Genomic DNA, 16246 nt, shown 5'->3' on the forward strand with positions numbered 1-16246 from the left:
CTGAAAATCAGCAGGATGGAACTGCCAGGCTCAATGAAACCTACATTTTCATCTGTTAGATGACAGTCTGTTGCTTTAAAGGAAGATGAGAGCAAATCCCCCCATTTAACCCCTGCAAATGAAGGTAGCTATTATGCATTGTGGAAAACTCCTTTTTGACTCTTGTGGAAATCAGTGAGTCCTGAAATACAAGCTTTCATTACCATTAGCTTGTGTACAACTTGAGGACTGATGTTATTGTTCATAAAATAACCAGTCTTTTTATTTTCTGCAAACTCTCTTTCTGTGAACTGACATGTTTTTTGTTTATATGACTGTCTTCATACAGTAAAGGATGGGTAATCACATATACTAAAAGCAAACTCTATTTCAAAGGTGAAATTGGAGAATGGGAAGAATACTTCTTGGAGTCTGGCAATGAACACGTTTGCACAGGCACTATCATTTGCAAGATTTTGCTACAGCTGGTTTTAATTCATCCTGAAATTAAATTACAGAGGGAAAAAAAAGAATGAAATAAAGAAAAAGAGAGGCAAGGGGAGAGAGTGGTGTGTCTGCTTCTTCAGTGACCTGTATTATTCTAGGGATGCTGAACCATTTTGCAAAGTACAGGCTATAGAGAGATTGATACTGCTGTCTATAAGGCTTCTGAGCAGTCCTTAAAAGAGCAAATCCAGTGCAGTATGTTCACCACTTGCATTGCCTGGTGTTGGTCAGAAACTGGAAAGATAATGGGTATGAAGCCACATGTGTAAATAGTAAAAGAAGGAATGAGGGAATCTGAAGATGATTTAGGGTTGAATTGCATCCGCTTTTTTTCTTCTTACTATTCATATTGACTCAAAGTATGTTTCCAGCCATTTTAGAATATAATCATGGGAGAAGAGAGGGAGTGATTTGTTTTTCTATAGAAAATTACTCTGAATGCAGTGAAAACGTTTTTATATCTAGCTGGGTTGTTATAGTAAACATTATGCAAAATAAACAAAAATATTTCCAAATGGCAAGTAGGATTTTTTTACTAGTTCTTTTTTTTTCAAGCTATCACACTCTCTGTTCCTCCTTCTGGGCATGTTCTTAGTTGCCAGGTTTTCTTCAGCTTTTGTACCAGGCTATCATGCCAACTCATTTACCCTTTGTCTTCTTCAGTCCTTCTGCCACTTGGCTGTTTTTTGCTTTCTCTTCCCCCATTTACAAGAAAGTCTATCTGAAGGATGTTTGTTGGAATCTGTATGTTCTTCATGCCTTCTCTCTTCATTCTCCTTGGTTATCAAACCCCTTTTTGTGATTGCAAACATTTTTATTTTTCCTGATATTTTTCCTGTTATTGCACTGCTTTCTGAATCAGACCAGAAAAAAAATGAGATGCACATGACTGGCACTTCATTCCTAAAGGACTTTGGTTTTCATATATACTTGCCTATACCTGCTGGCATGATGATGAACATTACATATAAAGCTGCTCTTGAGATTTTGCTGTTTGACATGAAAATGGACAATGCTGGAAGCTGCACAACGTTACCAGCTCTTTCGACAAGGTTTAGAGCAGTTCTGTTAGGCCTAAGATAAAATTTGTAGATGGCAGATCCCATTAATCAGACCACCAAAACTTGTAAACACCACCTGCAGCTCTTTTTTATATATACCTCACTTTATTCACTTGGCTGAAATACCAACTGTAATGACATGCCCCATTTTTTGGCTTGCATTCAGACAAGCTACTTCTATCCCTGTTTCTTATCAGCTCATGCCGCATTTTGTACACACCAGCACCGATGTTGCCCATCTTAATTTCAACAAAATGACACTATCTTCTTTCCATGCACCAAAGTCTGGCCTGTTGGAAGGTGTCAAACCTAAACTTCCATATAAGTGCACAATTTTCAGAAGCTTTGGCTTGTGTATATAAGAAGCATCATCACCAGGTAGAATTTTTTCAGAGCTACAAATATTATTATCAGGATTTAATTTTTCTGCCCTCTGGTGTCTAGAAATGCCATGTGAAGTCTTTGCAATCAAACCTCTCAGATTGCCTTTTGCAGTAAAATTAAAAAAAAAATACATAAAAAAAAAAGTATAAATGCTACACATCTCTCCTTACTAAGACCAGATTTATTTAATGTCAATTTACTTTTTAAGTGGAAATTCTTCCAAACTCGGATCATTTATTGTGACTACAGTCTGTTCTTCAAAATGCTGGATTTTAATAACTCCCATCTTATTTCTAAATGTGTGCATTTTAAAACCTCAGTGTGTCGTCTAGGAATTATTTCTTTGTACTTCAAAAAACGTGCTTTTAGTATGTTGTTAATGGTGGCAGCTTTGACTTCTGGATTTGCTGTCTTCTCAGCAAGCAGACCTGTGAATCTTTAACTATTAAAAAATAGAACACAAAAAACCCATCGCTGCCATTCTATGTAAATATATCCAGCAACTTTGTAGACCAAACAACCTGGATCACCTCCATGACAGTGGCATTTCAGGACTCTGTTCAGGACTCTTCAGGGCTCTGGATGATTCATAGATTTAAATTCAATATTTCTTATAACAGTTTTTTGTTTTTTTTTAATTTGAATATCTCTTTTTGATCTGCCAATGTGGCACCCATGGTGCTTTTAGGAAAATGTACTCTAATATTATTTACTTGTATTAGTTTTTGACTGAAATATTTGGAAGTTTTTCAAGCCAAAATACAAGTTACTGTATCTAATTTAAACACTTGACTTTAATATTTGAAAGCTATGAGCAAACAAAAATTTTAAAATGGCATGAAAAGCTGCATATTGAATTATTTGCCAAAAATGGGAACGTACTTTAAAAAAAAAAGGCATTTTTTTGTAAAAAATTGATTTTATAATTATTTCTAATGACAAATATTCATGGAGGTTTAGATTTGTACTTCACTGACTGTTTTAGCCCTCGTCTCCACTCCATGTTTATTTAATACAGAGTAGAAGCATCTGCTGATACTCTACCATTTACTTTGTTCATATTATTTCTCTCATGCTTCTCTCTGTCAGATATTGCAGTGTCTTGGGGTTGTCAGAGAAAGCTATAGTATGAGCCCCTCTCAATCTAAGCAGCTAAGATGATCCTAAACTATTTAGAAGTTTACAGGAGTAGACTAGTGAAAAATCTGGCTGCAAGAAACTTAATTCAAGGAGGGCACTCAACAAGGCTTCAAGGCCAAGTGGAGTTTCTGTTAAATCCCTAGATGTCCTAAGTCCCTGTACTTTTATCTAGAGTTCTTATTTAGTCTTGGGCAAGCCCCTGCTTGAGGACCTCAGGCTTTCCTTCTCAGTAGGAAAATCGGTGCGGCTGAAACACCGTGCGTACTTCATGGAACTGGTTCAATAAGCTGTTCTGTCAGATGCTGCACAGAGTAGTCCAGTTGTTAGAAATTTTTTGCACAGAGGAAAAGCTCCAGATATAGTAAATCATTCCTGGCCTCTGCAAATATACAAGCACATATATTGTAAACTGTTTTAAGGTTCCTCGACTGTTTCCACCCATCACAGCTTAGATATGATCTTCCACATTTCACCCCCTAAGTAAACTTTAAAGAGCCTGACCCTCTTTTGTCCCATGAAATCTGATCCACCTATCACCATCAAGGGACATCTGGGATTCATCTTATCTTTTCCACGAGTTTGTTGATTAATAGAAATTGTTTTGAATGGGATTCAAACATGGCAAAACTCCATGGACTTATGAATTACAATAGGGTCAAATAGGAGGTCAAGGTGAAAAAAAAAAATTTGGATGTGAGAAAGCAAATGAAGGTGTAATAACATGGCCAGCATTAGGTGCCTAAGAGGTGAAGACGAAACTCCTATGTTTATTTTAAAATAGCTTTCATACATCAAAGGGGTTTCTGATCATCTTTAAAATTATATATATTTTCATTGCAGTGGAGGAAATCTTGACCTGATAGGATGAACGGAGATTATAGGTATCCAGCACAGGCTCAGTGTTTCAGGAATATCTCATGAGCCTTCACAAGCTAAAGGTCATAAAACAGCCATCTAGGACCCACAGAGTTAGAGGAGGAACAGTTGTTTCCTATTCACTGGAAATTTTCTTCCCTAAAAAGTCTTAATGAAGAGGAAGCTTGAAGATAAATGGGCTTAGACGAGACTTTCAAGTTTATTAGTTCTTTCTGATTCTTCAAGGAGTGCAATGGCAGTGGTTCCTCATGTCTGCAAGGGCCCACAGGTTATTTCCAAAAGAAAACAAAACCGGTACGATTCAAATATAGCACCAAAGCTGGAGTAACCTGAAGCAGGACTGTAGTGCTTTTGAGGCCAGATACCAGTGCTGCTACGTGGTCCAAGCCAAACACAGGCCATGCTGATGTGGTTAGCAAACTACCTTGCAGAACTACATAACCCAAAGATATGTTACCTTAGGTTCACTGCTACACTGACTCGGCCTGTGACTACTGGCTGTCTCAAAGTGTGGGCACACCCTTGTCTGTCAATCTGTTGTGCAGGTAGACAAACTGCATACTGTTAGATAGCTTCCAGGATCAGATCCTTAGGTAGAGTAAAACCTAACTTCACTCAGGCCGGTGAAGCAGTGCTAGCTGGCAGCTGCAGAGGATCCGCTTCCACCAAGCCCCCATGCACATACTGAAAGAAGGCTGATTTTTTTAAAAGGGGAAAAGACTTTGTGAAGTCAAAGTCTACTGGTTTCTCCCATCCAGGAGCCACTACTGCAGAAATGAGGCACAGGAAGACTGCCTCAAAACAGCAAACAATCTTATCTAAAGGTGTGCAAAGTGTTTAGAAGAAAATAGCAATTTACTACTTGAACAAATATGCAACAAAATACTGGCTTTGCCGTATCTGTTATTTCAGCAACTAAAATACTCATTTATAGGCTGTGAGCTTTTATCTGTCTCTCATTATATGATTGCACAAAGCCCAGCACAAAGAGGCTCTGATCCCCACTGATATATAATACAAAAAATAAATAGCAAGTTTAAAAAGAAAAAAAAAAAAAAAAAAACAACAAAAAAAACAAACCAAAAAACATGGACAAGATATTAATAAGCAGTGCCAAGTTCTGTACAGTTCCTGCTTTTTCAGTTCTTTTTCAGTTTCAGTGACCTGTGTCTAATGATGGGTAATATTGAGACTACTATTTTTCTTAACATTGTCCATTTTGGTATAAAAAAACATTACACAGGTTATGCAGATGTTATGTGTGTAGGTGCTAGTACATGTGCTCTCCTAACTGGAAGGAAAGTTCCGCCCTGAGGGAAAGGGATCTTCAAGGCCTTCAGGTAGATTTAGGATTCAGGATTTCAGTAGGAGAAAAGCGGTGGGCCAGACTGTGACCCTTTTTCATATCTGTGTGCCAAGATAAGTATGCATGTCTGCATTTCTGACTGCTTGAATGTATTCTTTGAATGGCTTCAAGTTTCACATGAAAACTTTTTTAAACACAAGCTCTACTATTTAAATCCATTGTTTTATTTTGATCATGATATCAAAGACTGGAAGCATTTAACATCGGTCCTGGTCACCTGCCGTGTCCTAAAAGCTTGTTATGTTGACTGTACATTTTTTCTTTCTTTGATTTAAAAATAAAACCCAACACAACAAACATAGTATTGAATACTGTACAAAGCCGGACTATGAACTCTGTATGTCGTGTGCTTTATTGGGCCTTTCTGTCTTTGTAAAAATAAAGCTGTTGCAAGCCAGGAAGTTTCAAAGGTAGAGCCAAGATTGAACCAAACAAGAGAGTTGGCTTGGATCTCTGCAACAAGCCTAAGCCAAGCCAATAGACCTGACTGTATTCATTTATGGACAGAAAAATTCAGGGAAGGGTAGGCACCAGAAGATTTTGTGGCAGGAAATAAGGCCACAGTGTTGCTCTTTGCTTGTCTCTTCTCTATTTGAAAATAAAGCTAAACCAGATCTTGGGTCAAGCTGTAACTGTCTTGTTCATCTGTTTAAAAGCAGAACATAAAGACCACTTTTTCTCTAATTACACAGCTGTAGAGGAATAATGAATTTCCCACATATTTTTCTGCTGTCTTTACTGTGTACTGCTGTCCAAACTTTGTCCTGTATCAACAGCTTGCCCAGATCACAAAATGGGCCTGATTGCCTCTAAGTTTTTCTGGAGGTTTTAAAATCAAACTGAAATACTTCCAAGATTTTACTTTTTTTTTTAGTCTTCCATAACATGCAAATAGAAAAACTGTCTGCTGTCTAAGTCCTCCAGCAGTAAAATTCCAGTTACGAGCTTGGACTTTCGACCTCCACTTTCAAAAAGGATGAATGAGCTCTGGATTATTGCTCTTTGATACATATTTTTCTAGAGCAAGATTTAGCACAAATCCTTTTTTTCTCTTATGCCTTAATCCATTTAACCTTTTGTAGCAGGAACACTATTCTGTTGTACTTAGCAGAACTTTTGACTGGAGCTTGACCCATAACTTTTGGGCTGCGTCACACTCAAATACAAAGCAAATTAACTAAAAATGGTACAAAGCAAATTAGCTGAAGATCTGTGGCTTAAGATCATGGTTTGTATGTGTGTATAGTTCACCAAAAGAAATGTTTGGAGTGGTGTGATCCAATGTCATTCAACATTCAAACAAAATGGGCATAACTACATTGCTACTACACAGTGAATGAGGCCAGTTTGGTTATCCTTAGTTTGAGCCAAGGGTATACAAATGACAATTTTATAGCCAAGATTCTGCCAATTTGCTTCAAGAGGAAATTTGAAAGCTTGATTTTTAAGATTGGTTTTATTTTACACCTTAATACTAAACAACGATCCTTTAATGTCATTAAGTGACATGCAGCCCCCATGCTGTTTGTATCAAAAGCTGTAATAATCTGCCCTATTTAAAAGAAGTAGAAAAGTGTTGGTGAACGAAAGTGTGGAAAAAGGTCTGAGAAACAGAGGTGATTATTTAAACCTTAGAAGAAATATTTTGCCTCAGTAGCAGCAAGACTTGCCTAGCTGGGAGGATAAGAAGTCTGTGAATAAGGTTGTCATTAATGATACTTGAATTTCTATAGGATCAAGTAGTTTGAGGACAAACAGAGAATACAGGCATCTTATAAGGATATTGTCTAGTTATGTGGTTGTATATACATCAAAATCCTTCCCTATCAAGTCTATAATCACCATTTACGACTCTCTATAAAATAATGTTACAGTCCTCAAGCCAAGGGTATAATAGGTATTCACTTCACCTGGTGTTTGACCAAGTATCACTGAGGAGCAGATTTCCTTACAGCAGCAAGGTTGAGGACTATGGGACCTTAATAATCTGAGGCAGTCATATTGCCAACATTTGCTTTTTTGTCACAGTTCTCATGATATTTAATGTTTTTCCTAAAGCTTAGCTCCTGTATTCCCATAATTATGTGAGAAATTCAGGTTAGTTATAAAAAACGATGAATCTCTAGCCTTTGTGGTTGCTTGCATAGGAAAACTTGAAATATCATTCTTCAAGGATCAAAAACTTGAAAGGAAATAAAAAGAAGCCAAGTTTATTTTGCCTGAAGTCTCATGATTTTGAAGCTCTTCTTTCTCTCTTGAGAACTTGACTCATGTTTTTCAGTGCTAAATAATGGCAAGAAAGTATATGTGGGTAAGAAAAGCCTCACATTCTCATCAACAAGAGACTTTAAGTAGTATGAGTGGTCTTTGGTTTTTATATCAGGTGTACTGGGTTCAGAGTACGGTTTATATGTCTCACAAACCTCCCGAAGGATTAACAAAGGGGCTTTTTAAAGGTCTTCCCAGTAAAATAATAGTAAGTCGCTAATTATGCAAATTATGAAACCTTAGGTTAAGAAATGCAAATATGTATCACATTTTTCTGATTCTTGTTGCCCTACCAACTGACTTAGGCCACTGAAGCAAAAAAAGTTGGTGAGGAGAGCTTAAATAAACAAACAATTAAATCACGTAATTCTTTTTCTTTCTCTTCAAACAAAGAGGAAAATTTGGCTGGAAGAGAGTGGCTCTGCACACATACTTCCCCACATATGTGCACAAGTGGAAAGAGACTCAGCAAGAGCGTTTCAGGGCTGTGGTTAAGACACATACAGTGCATTTCTTAAGTCTCAAGCATATTTACACATGGTCTTGTTGTTCTTTCAATACTTTTGTGGAAAGAAGAAAGAAAGGTATAATTATCCCGTAGAATTATGTGTAGCTGTAGCTATTTCAATCAATCATCTTTGTCTAAACAGCAAAACTCTCTGCATCTGGCAGCTGTGGAGCTCAGCCGGCTGCACGATACTGTGACTGGCTGTCCCAAATAGACCTGCTGACCTTTTCCTCTTTCTTTTTTGCAGGACTGCCCGCCAGAAGCAGGTGATTTTCGTGCTCAGCAGTGCTCTGCTCACAACGACGTCAAGTACCAGGGACAGTTTTACGAGTGGATTCCCGTCTCTAACGACCCTGACAATCCATGCTCACTGAAGTGCCAGGCCAGAGGAGCGGCTCTGGTTGTGGAGCTGGCGCCAAAGGTTCTGGATGGGACCCGGTGCTACACTGAATCCCTGGACATGTGTATCAGTGGCTTGTGCCAAGTAAGGAGAGAAACCCTGCCCTAACACCTTTCATTATGACTCTTCCCTAAGATCTCTCTCACACGCTCACTCTCTCTCCTCGTCCATGCTTTTATCATTTTAGGGTCTTCATTTTAATCATCTGTTTTCATTCTCTTAAGGTGACTTCTTCTACCTTGTTTGGAAGAGGTGTACAAATTCAAGGGTTATTTTCTCACTTTATGCTCTTTCCTTGTGTTTTTTTGGAGGAATGTATTCTCAGTTTTTGAACTGTTTTGTACAGTTAGCTGCAGTAGCAGATCTCATTTGAAAGCACCATAAGAAAATAATGGTTTAGCTTTTAATTTGGATATACCAAAGTTTTCCAAGTCTATAAAATTACGTTATCTTTGAGGATTATTACTCCCTGTAAGTCACAAACCACATAGCAGTAGATGAGGTACTAAACTGGAAAATCTGCCATTGATTTGCTACAGGACTAAGCAAGCTGCTACATCTCCTTGGCCCTCAGCTTCCCTGTTTGTTAAAGTGAGATATGGGGACTTTTTAACCCTTCATTTCACAGTGCATGGAGATCTATTGATCATTCAACCAATTTATTGGCATCCTAATCTGTTTTTATATTACCTTTGTGTTTTTATATTACATTTGTGCTTTTATATTACATTTGTGCTAGTATGAAATCTGTCAGAATTAATGGTGAACCTTCTTTGAAAGCAACATTCTTCCACGGCCTCTATAAAGGGTCTTTTAAAAGAATGGGAAACCATAGTATTATGCAAGAATAAAGTGGAGCATTGCATTCTTGCCCTGTAACATTTGTGTGAATAAGCTTTCTTCTCTAAGCATAGTGAATGCATGTAAATTTCAGAGGAGACAAAATATTATCTTAGAAGTTATTTCTGTGCATTTGCAGTAATAGCTGCAGGCTAACACTTACCTAAAATGGCTAACACACTCTAAACATAACAATCACAGATCTCTGTAGTTTGTGAGAGTTCATAATGATCCTGGGGGTTCAACAAAATTTTCATGAGATGTCTCTGGAACGGCGTCATTTGGGGCAGTGCAGCAGACAGCTGTAATAACACGAAGGCATGCTTTATCACAACTGCAAAAAATGAAGTCTCCTGAGATTTGTATTCAGTCTAAGGTCCTGAAGATTAAAAAGTGGAATTATGTTTGTTAACAGGTTCTTTGCAAGAAGTAATTACACTGTCTCGGGGATGAAGAGGTATTGCTCAGAACAAAACTACTGAAAACAACTTTAGGTTTGCCGTCCTAGTGGGCTTGCATTGATACAAGTATTATTTGACTGGGTCTTTGTTGCAGAGAACTATATGGACTTTCATAATATGTTCTGATAACACTGTTAGGTATGACTTTTTTACACTGTAGTTGGCAACCAAGAAGGAATTGAATGTCATTCAGCTAGACCATTTTATAAAACATATAAACATGCCTATTCAATTGCAGTCTGTGCAAGAATCCTGAATTAGTAAAAGTGACATTAAGATCTGCGTATGCTTACATAGACATAGCGCATTTTTCCCAGTGGATCAAACAGTTGTATCAGCTCTCTGAACTAACCACAGGTATATGTCTTAGCATGCGAGATTTAGGCTAGCCCATGGCCTGTTGTGTGCTCACAAGCTGTTCCTGAGGTTATTAATGCCAGAAAATGAAGAGGTAGTTGTATTGCCTTCTGTGTGCCTCAGTACTCTTTCCTGATTAAAAGGTGCTGGTGTTCACTCTTCTTGGCTAATATGCATTTGTTCACAAGACGTAACATTTAGAAATTACAAGAACCCTCTCTCATATTGATCTCTTCATTTTCCATGTTGTTGGGAGGTTTAGAATTACCAGTAGCTTACTGGCATATTTATGAGTCTTTGTTTAATTACTAGGTATTGAGCTGAAGTCTTTGTTTTACGTGCTGGCCACCTACCAGTTAAACTTGAAGTCAGAAGAGACTTCTGAATGTATTCAGGACAAGCAAATCCACCTTTGTGTGTAGAACAAGCTGTATCCCTGAATCTTTGATTCCATGAAGAGTATGGTTAGAGATTCTTAAAAAGATGTTGAAATTATTTTTGTTTACAGAGGTAGGGTATGGGAGAAGTTATGCAGTTGATGATTCAGACATGCTTCATGGCATAGGGCAGTACACATGACTGTGCCAGTTCAGGAATCGTGCAAGCTGTGTGTATCTTGCCTCTCCCCATTTTACATAAACATAAATGTTTTTATCTTCCATGAAGAGAAGGGCTATATCTTGCCATTGTTCTTTGTGTAAAACACCTGAGAAATTAATGGGAATTAATTTCTGAGCATTGTTTTTTTCTTTCTGGAGTTTTACTTTTAAATGCATAGGTGACAGAGATTGAGCAACACCATTTTTCAAATGAAAAATTCTTTTTGTAATGCCTTTTATTTCTTCCTAGTTGTCTTGTTCCTCCTATGCATTTTAAATTCCTTTCTGTATGGATATCTGTGTTATTTCGGTTCCTTTTTCTTTCTTCTTTTTTAAAGAAATACAGATTACTTCTCAGATGTTATCTTTGGATCTTCTTTTGAGTTTGCCTCAGGATACAATATACACCATTGGTATAATGCAACTAGCTTGAATGACCATGCTGAAGTCAATAGAATGCTCTTTAAGAGAAATAGGGCTTTAATGTTCCACATTAAGAAATGTCTATCTGGATAGAATCAATGGGGATCCAGAGCACAACACATTTTAAAACTTGCAATGTCTAGTGTAATTTTCCCTGTTTTTAAAATAAATTCCTGGACTTACATCCATTATTGGGTTCTTGAGGGTATAAGGAATTTCTGCATATGGCAGTTGGAGTTACAAAGTTGGAGTTACTGGTGTCACTTTTCCAGTGATCCTCAGTTGCACCTGTGAAACTCAGAAGAAATTGTCTATACTTTGTGGAAGCAGCAGACTCTCTAATGACTGCACTGAAGTAAAAGCAAGAGTTTCCTCCTCATCTTCACATTCACTGAGGACAAGAGCTTTAAAAAACTTCTGTCTCCATTATTAGCAGTAAAAATTCATTGTTTATATTATTGCACATTGACTGTCTTAATGATAGATTTCTATGTCACAAAAATTCACAGTTCTATTTCTTTTAAAATATCTCTTATTATGCTTTTATTTGAAATCAAGGTTGTCCTTTCTCATCACACTTTACATCATCATGGCAACAAAAAGAGGGAATCATTGCACTGAGCATGTGTGTTAAAACACTGATTTCTCCACTCTGCTTCATGCAGCTCACACATAATATTTAGTCTCTCTGAAAAGGAAACAATATGGATCTTTTCTGGATTTTTCCTTCCTTCTTTCCTCCTTTCCCTCCTCCTTTCCTCCTTTCCTTCCTTCCTTCCTTCCTTCCTTCCTTCCTTCCTTCCTTCCTTCCTTCCTTCCTTCCTTCCTTCCTTCCTTCCTTCCTTCCTTCCTTCCTTTCTTCTTTCTTTCTTTCCTTCTTTCTTTCTTTCTTTCTTTCTTTCTTTCTTTCTTTCTTTCTTTCTTTCTTTCTTTCTTTCTTTCTTTCTTCCTTCCTTCCTTCCTTCCTTCCTTCCTTCCTTCCTTCCTTCCTTCCTTCCTTTCTTCCTTTCTTCCTTTCTTCCTTTCTTCCTTTCTTTCTTTATTTCTTTCTTTCCTTCTCTTCCTTCCTTCCTTCCTTCCTTTCTTTCTTTCTTTCTTTCTTTCTTTCTTTCTTTCTTTCTTTCTTTCTTTCTTTCTTTCTTTCTTTCTTTCTTTCTTCCTTCCTTCCTTCCTTCCTTCCTTCCTTCCTTCCTTCCTTTCTTCCTTTCTTCCTTCCTTTCTTCCTTCCTTTCTTCCTTCCTTTCTTCCTTCCTTTCTTCCTTCCTTTCTTCCTTTCTTCCTTTCTCTTCCTTTCTCTTCCTTTCTTTCTTTCTTTCCTCTCTCTCTCCCCCCCCTTCCTTTCCTTTTTTTTCCTCTCCTGCTTGCTCTATTTCTTTCTCTTCTTTCCCTCTTTCTTCATAGTTAGCTTGAAAGAGCTGAAGCTTTTGCACCTGTCCTATCTCTCTTCTCCATTTTTTCACAGGTTTGGAAGGTGTTGGGTTTTCCTTTATTTCTTGTGTGAGAAGGCTGCGCAAGAAGAAGGAAGTGCTGGCTCTTCAGAAAGAATGAAAATTCTGTCACATGCTGACAGGAACTAAACTGAGCAGCAGTAGCTTCCCCCCCCCCCCCCTCAAATTTCTTTCCATTCTAATTAACTCTACTAAAATTTCTAGCAAGTTTAAAATAAGGTGGTTGTTTTCAGGCAAAAATGTGATAGTTAAATTGAATGCCCTTGCCTCTAACAAAGATTTGGTCTAATTTCTGGAGCATCCATTTCTCAGTCATCTGAGGGGTCAGATAGACAGGAAGCTGCCACCACTCTCTGTTTTCCAAGGAGCTCCTGCTCCAAAGAGGTTATTCCAGACCACAGTACTATCAGTGGACTGTTGGAAATTCACCTGAAGAAAATTTCTGTCATATTTCATTCCCGTCATTACACAACATTCTGATGAAAAACCACTGTTATGTGGTGTTCACCAAAATCATACCGCAATTTGGTAAATGCATGGATTTCTGCTCCATTTCTGTGACTGCCAATTTATGTTTCATTCTCTGTCACCACACATTTTTTATCCTCTCTCACCTGATGACTTCACTTGGCTGTGGACTGTGACCTTTCTCTACATGTCCCTGTTACTCCCTGCCGTATCTCTAACTGGGTGTTCTCCCTTGCTTGTTCACTCAAGCAGATGAAAGTTAATGCAGTTTTCTTCCCTCACACTTTCACACTTAGCCAAATGCCAGCCAAATTGCAACACTGGGTAAGAGGAGCATGGCCCCTCATGCTCTGAAAGGCCTGTGCCCCAAACACCAATAATCCATGAAACCTACTAGGACTTTTACTAATGAAAACAAAATCTCCTTCCTCTATGTGGTTTTCCTGCCACAATCAAAAAGTCTTGGATTTCTATCTGTTTCTGCTGAAGGGGAAATATTCCATTTTCATTTTTGGCTTTTTTTATTTTCCTTATCCTTTTCACTTGTTCTTCGTGTTATCATAGTCTTCATACTTGATTCTCTCTCAATTTAATTTTTGTCTTCTGCTTGTGTGAATTCCACAAATGTTCCTTTTGTTAACTCTGGCAAGGAAGAACAAGAAAATAAGTCTTTACTTTCTCAGATGGGTGATCAAGGATTATCCAAGTCTTCTTCTATCTCCATTACTAATGGCAGAATCTGCATGTTGCTGTATAGCACCAGATCAGAGTTTTTTTTTTAAATAACTGTTATGGTTTTTATTAAATGTGCAGCCAGACAGTAAGATGCTGTGCAGTGCTTCCAAAAAGTGGGTCCCATCAATATCATAGCCAAATCTTCCCCTGCTGTAAATGAGTATTGCTCCCGTGAAGTCACATTCATGGATGAGATGCTTGCAGTCTGGGTGGTCTCTTTTACTTACGCATGTAGAATGGCCCTCCTCTTCTGCTATCCTTTCCTCCTCCCCAGCCCAGGGATCCCAGCTTCACAGGAACCAGGAAAGTGAAAATATGGCCATTTCCCTGTACAGGCAGAATTGTGGCCTCCCCTGCCTTCTCACAGGCATTTACTCTTTTCACATACTTTTTTTTTTTTTTTTAATTGGCCAGCAATGCAAGCCACAGTGAAGTGTGTAATTCAGGGTCTTGCTTTAAATGTTTCAGCCACAGCACAGAACAACAGGAGTCCTTCTCTGAGAAAAATCATGACAGCCTCTAACAAGCTTACATCATTTTCATATTGAAAGGTTAGACATTGAAAATGTCCACAACTAGAATGCACCCATTTAGCTAATGGCTGAAAGGATGCAACTGTGTAAGGTCTCCCATCAAAGGCAAAAAGTGTAGCCACTGTCTCTGAAAGACAGCATAATTTTTATTGCAAAAACCTGAAAAACAGAATGATGCTACAATAAATAGGAACATTGAGTTGAATGGTGCCTATTAAAGAGTCAAAAACAGTCTTACAGCCCAAGAAATTGATGAGATATGTGTCTGGGATGTGTTAAACACTGACTGGTTTCTTATACATGCAGATGTATAAGACCTATTGACTCCTTTAAATTTCTCCAAAGAAGCAAGATAAAAGAGGTCTACTTTTGATTTCTGTTATTTCAACATAAACCTGGAATAATTTTACAGCAGTCTCAGACTGTTCCACTGTTGAAAAAACAACTCTGATCCTAATTGTGTGTTATTATTATTATTACTACTATTATTATTGTTGTTTTTATTAAAGACCATGAAATTATTTCATGTATGTGGTGGAATAACAGAATGAATCATATTATAGCTCTAATAGCAGGATTAGATCCAATGATAAAAAAGCTGGTCCTTTCTAAGAAGGCCTTTAAGTAAGTTTGTTACTACGAAAAGGTTGTTCAGGACTGGAAAAAGCACTTGTTTCTTCTCCCAGTACTGCCCATCTTTCTCCATTACATTCTTTCAATTTTACAGGTTGTTAGATAAAGAGAGCTGCATCCCAGAAGTGCTTATCTTAACCTCTACTATTTTTGATAGTATTAAATTGTTCTTTACAGATCTACTACTAAATACTACTAGAGGTAGTTTTTAGCTTTTCTGATTTATTGATTCCTAAGATTTTTTCCCACTGAGCTGCATAGTGAATTCAAGTCAGCTGACAACAGCTAGTTTCCTTAGCTGCCTTTCACAGATGATGAAAAATAGTTGTAACAAAAGAGGTCAGTCTGTGGACACCAGTATACTATGGACACCGGCTGAAAAACACTGATTTTAAAAAACATTAGAAAAGATGATTTAATAAAGTGCAATGGCTTACTACAGCTTGTTTTTTTTTTTTTTTTTTTTTGAAGTCAGTATTGCAATAGAATTGTAGCCAACAAAACTTAGTTGAATTTCCAAAGCTATCATTCATCTCAAACTGAGGCAGTGAATGCACTGGCTTAAGAATATTTTGCCAGAAGTGTATTGAGGGTAGTTTCATACAGCTTCTTCACAAATAAAATCATATTTGTTTCAAATACTAGCATTAAGTACTGCTGCTTACTTTTTTGATGTTACTTACTTGCTGTTATAAATCTGTGATAGGCGAAGAAATTGATTGTGAATTGAGGTTCACCAATTCTAAGAATATCTTTAATGTAAGGGAAAAATTACCTTCTGGATGATCATATGCTGCTTTGTTGGGTAGGGTTTGGAGATTTAATATGTGAAATAATAATGTATAAATACAAAAATGTGATAAATGGGAATATCTGCCATTATATAGGCATTTGAAACTTACACACCTGATCTTTTTCCATATCTTACTTCGCAGACTTTTTTGCAGACTTTTCTGCAGTGAAGTCATATGTTGTTAAATAGTTTTTCCCACTGTATAGTTACCAAATTATTATGCTCTACATATACACACATACTTAAATGGCTATATATATACACATGTGTGTGCTTCCAATTTTTTTCATCAGAGACAGAGGCTACACTGGCTGGTGCATAATGTCAGAAGAGTAGAAAAATATTCTCTCCTTTAAATAGATGACTGTGCTATATTGTCTGTCTATCATGATTTCAGGCTGGACAGGTTCTCTTTCTCCCTTCCATCTACAAAGTGTTGTTGCATGGATCCTTTCCTGTTTCCAGCT

The 16246-nt window shown here is 37.5% G+C and overlaps 1 protein-coding gene across 1 annotated transcript in view; it reads left to right on the forward strand.

Annotated features, from left to right (window-relative positions):
- Nucleotides 1-16246, forward strand: part of ADAMTSL1 (ADAMTS like 1) — a gene marked incomplete at both ends in the record, with an annotated part of 200599 nt that overhangs the window by 35704 nt on the left and 148649 nt on the right. The window contains one exon of the mRNA XM_082335407.1: nt 8337-8573. Coding sequence (XP_082191533.1) covers nt 8337-8573 — 237 coding nt within the window. The remainder of the gene's footprint in view (nt 1-8336; nt 8574-16246) is intronic.

This window comes from Platalea leucorodia (assembly GCF_965183815.1).
Source record: "Platalea leucorodia genome assembly, chromosome: Z".
In the NCBI taxonomy this organism is placed as follows: domain Eukaryota; kingdom Metazoa; phylum Chordata; class Aves; order Pelecaniformes; family Threskiornithidae; genus Platalea; species Platalea leucorodia.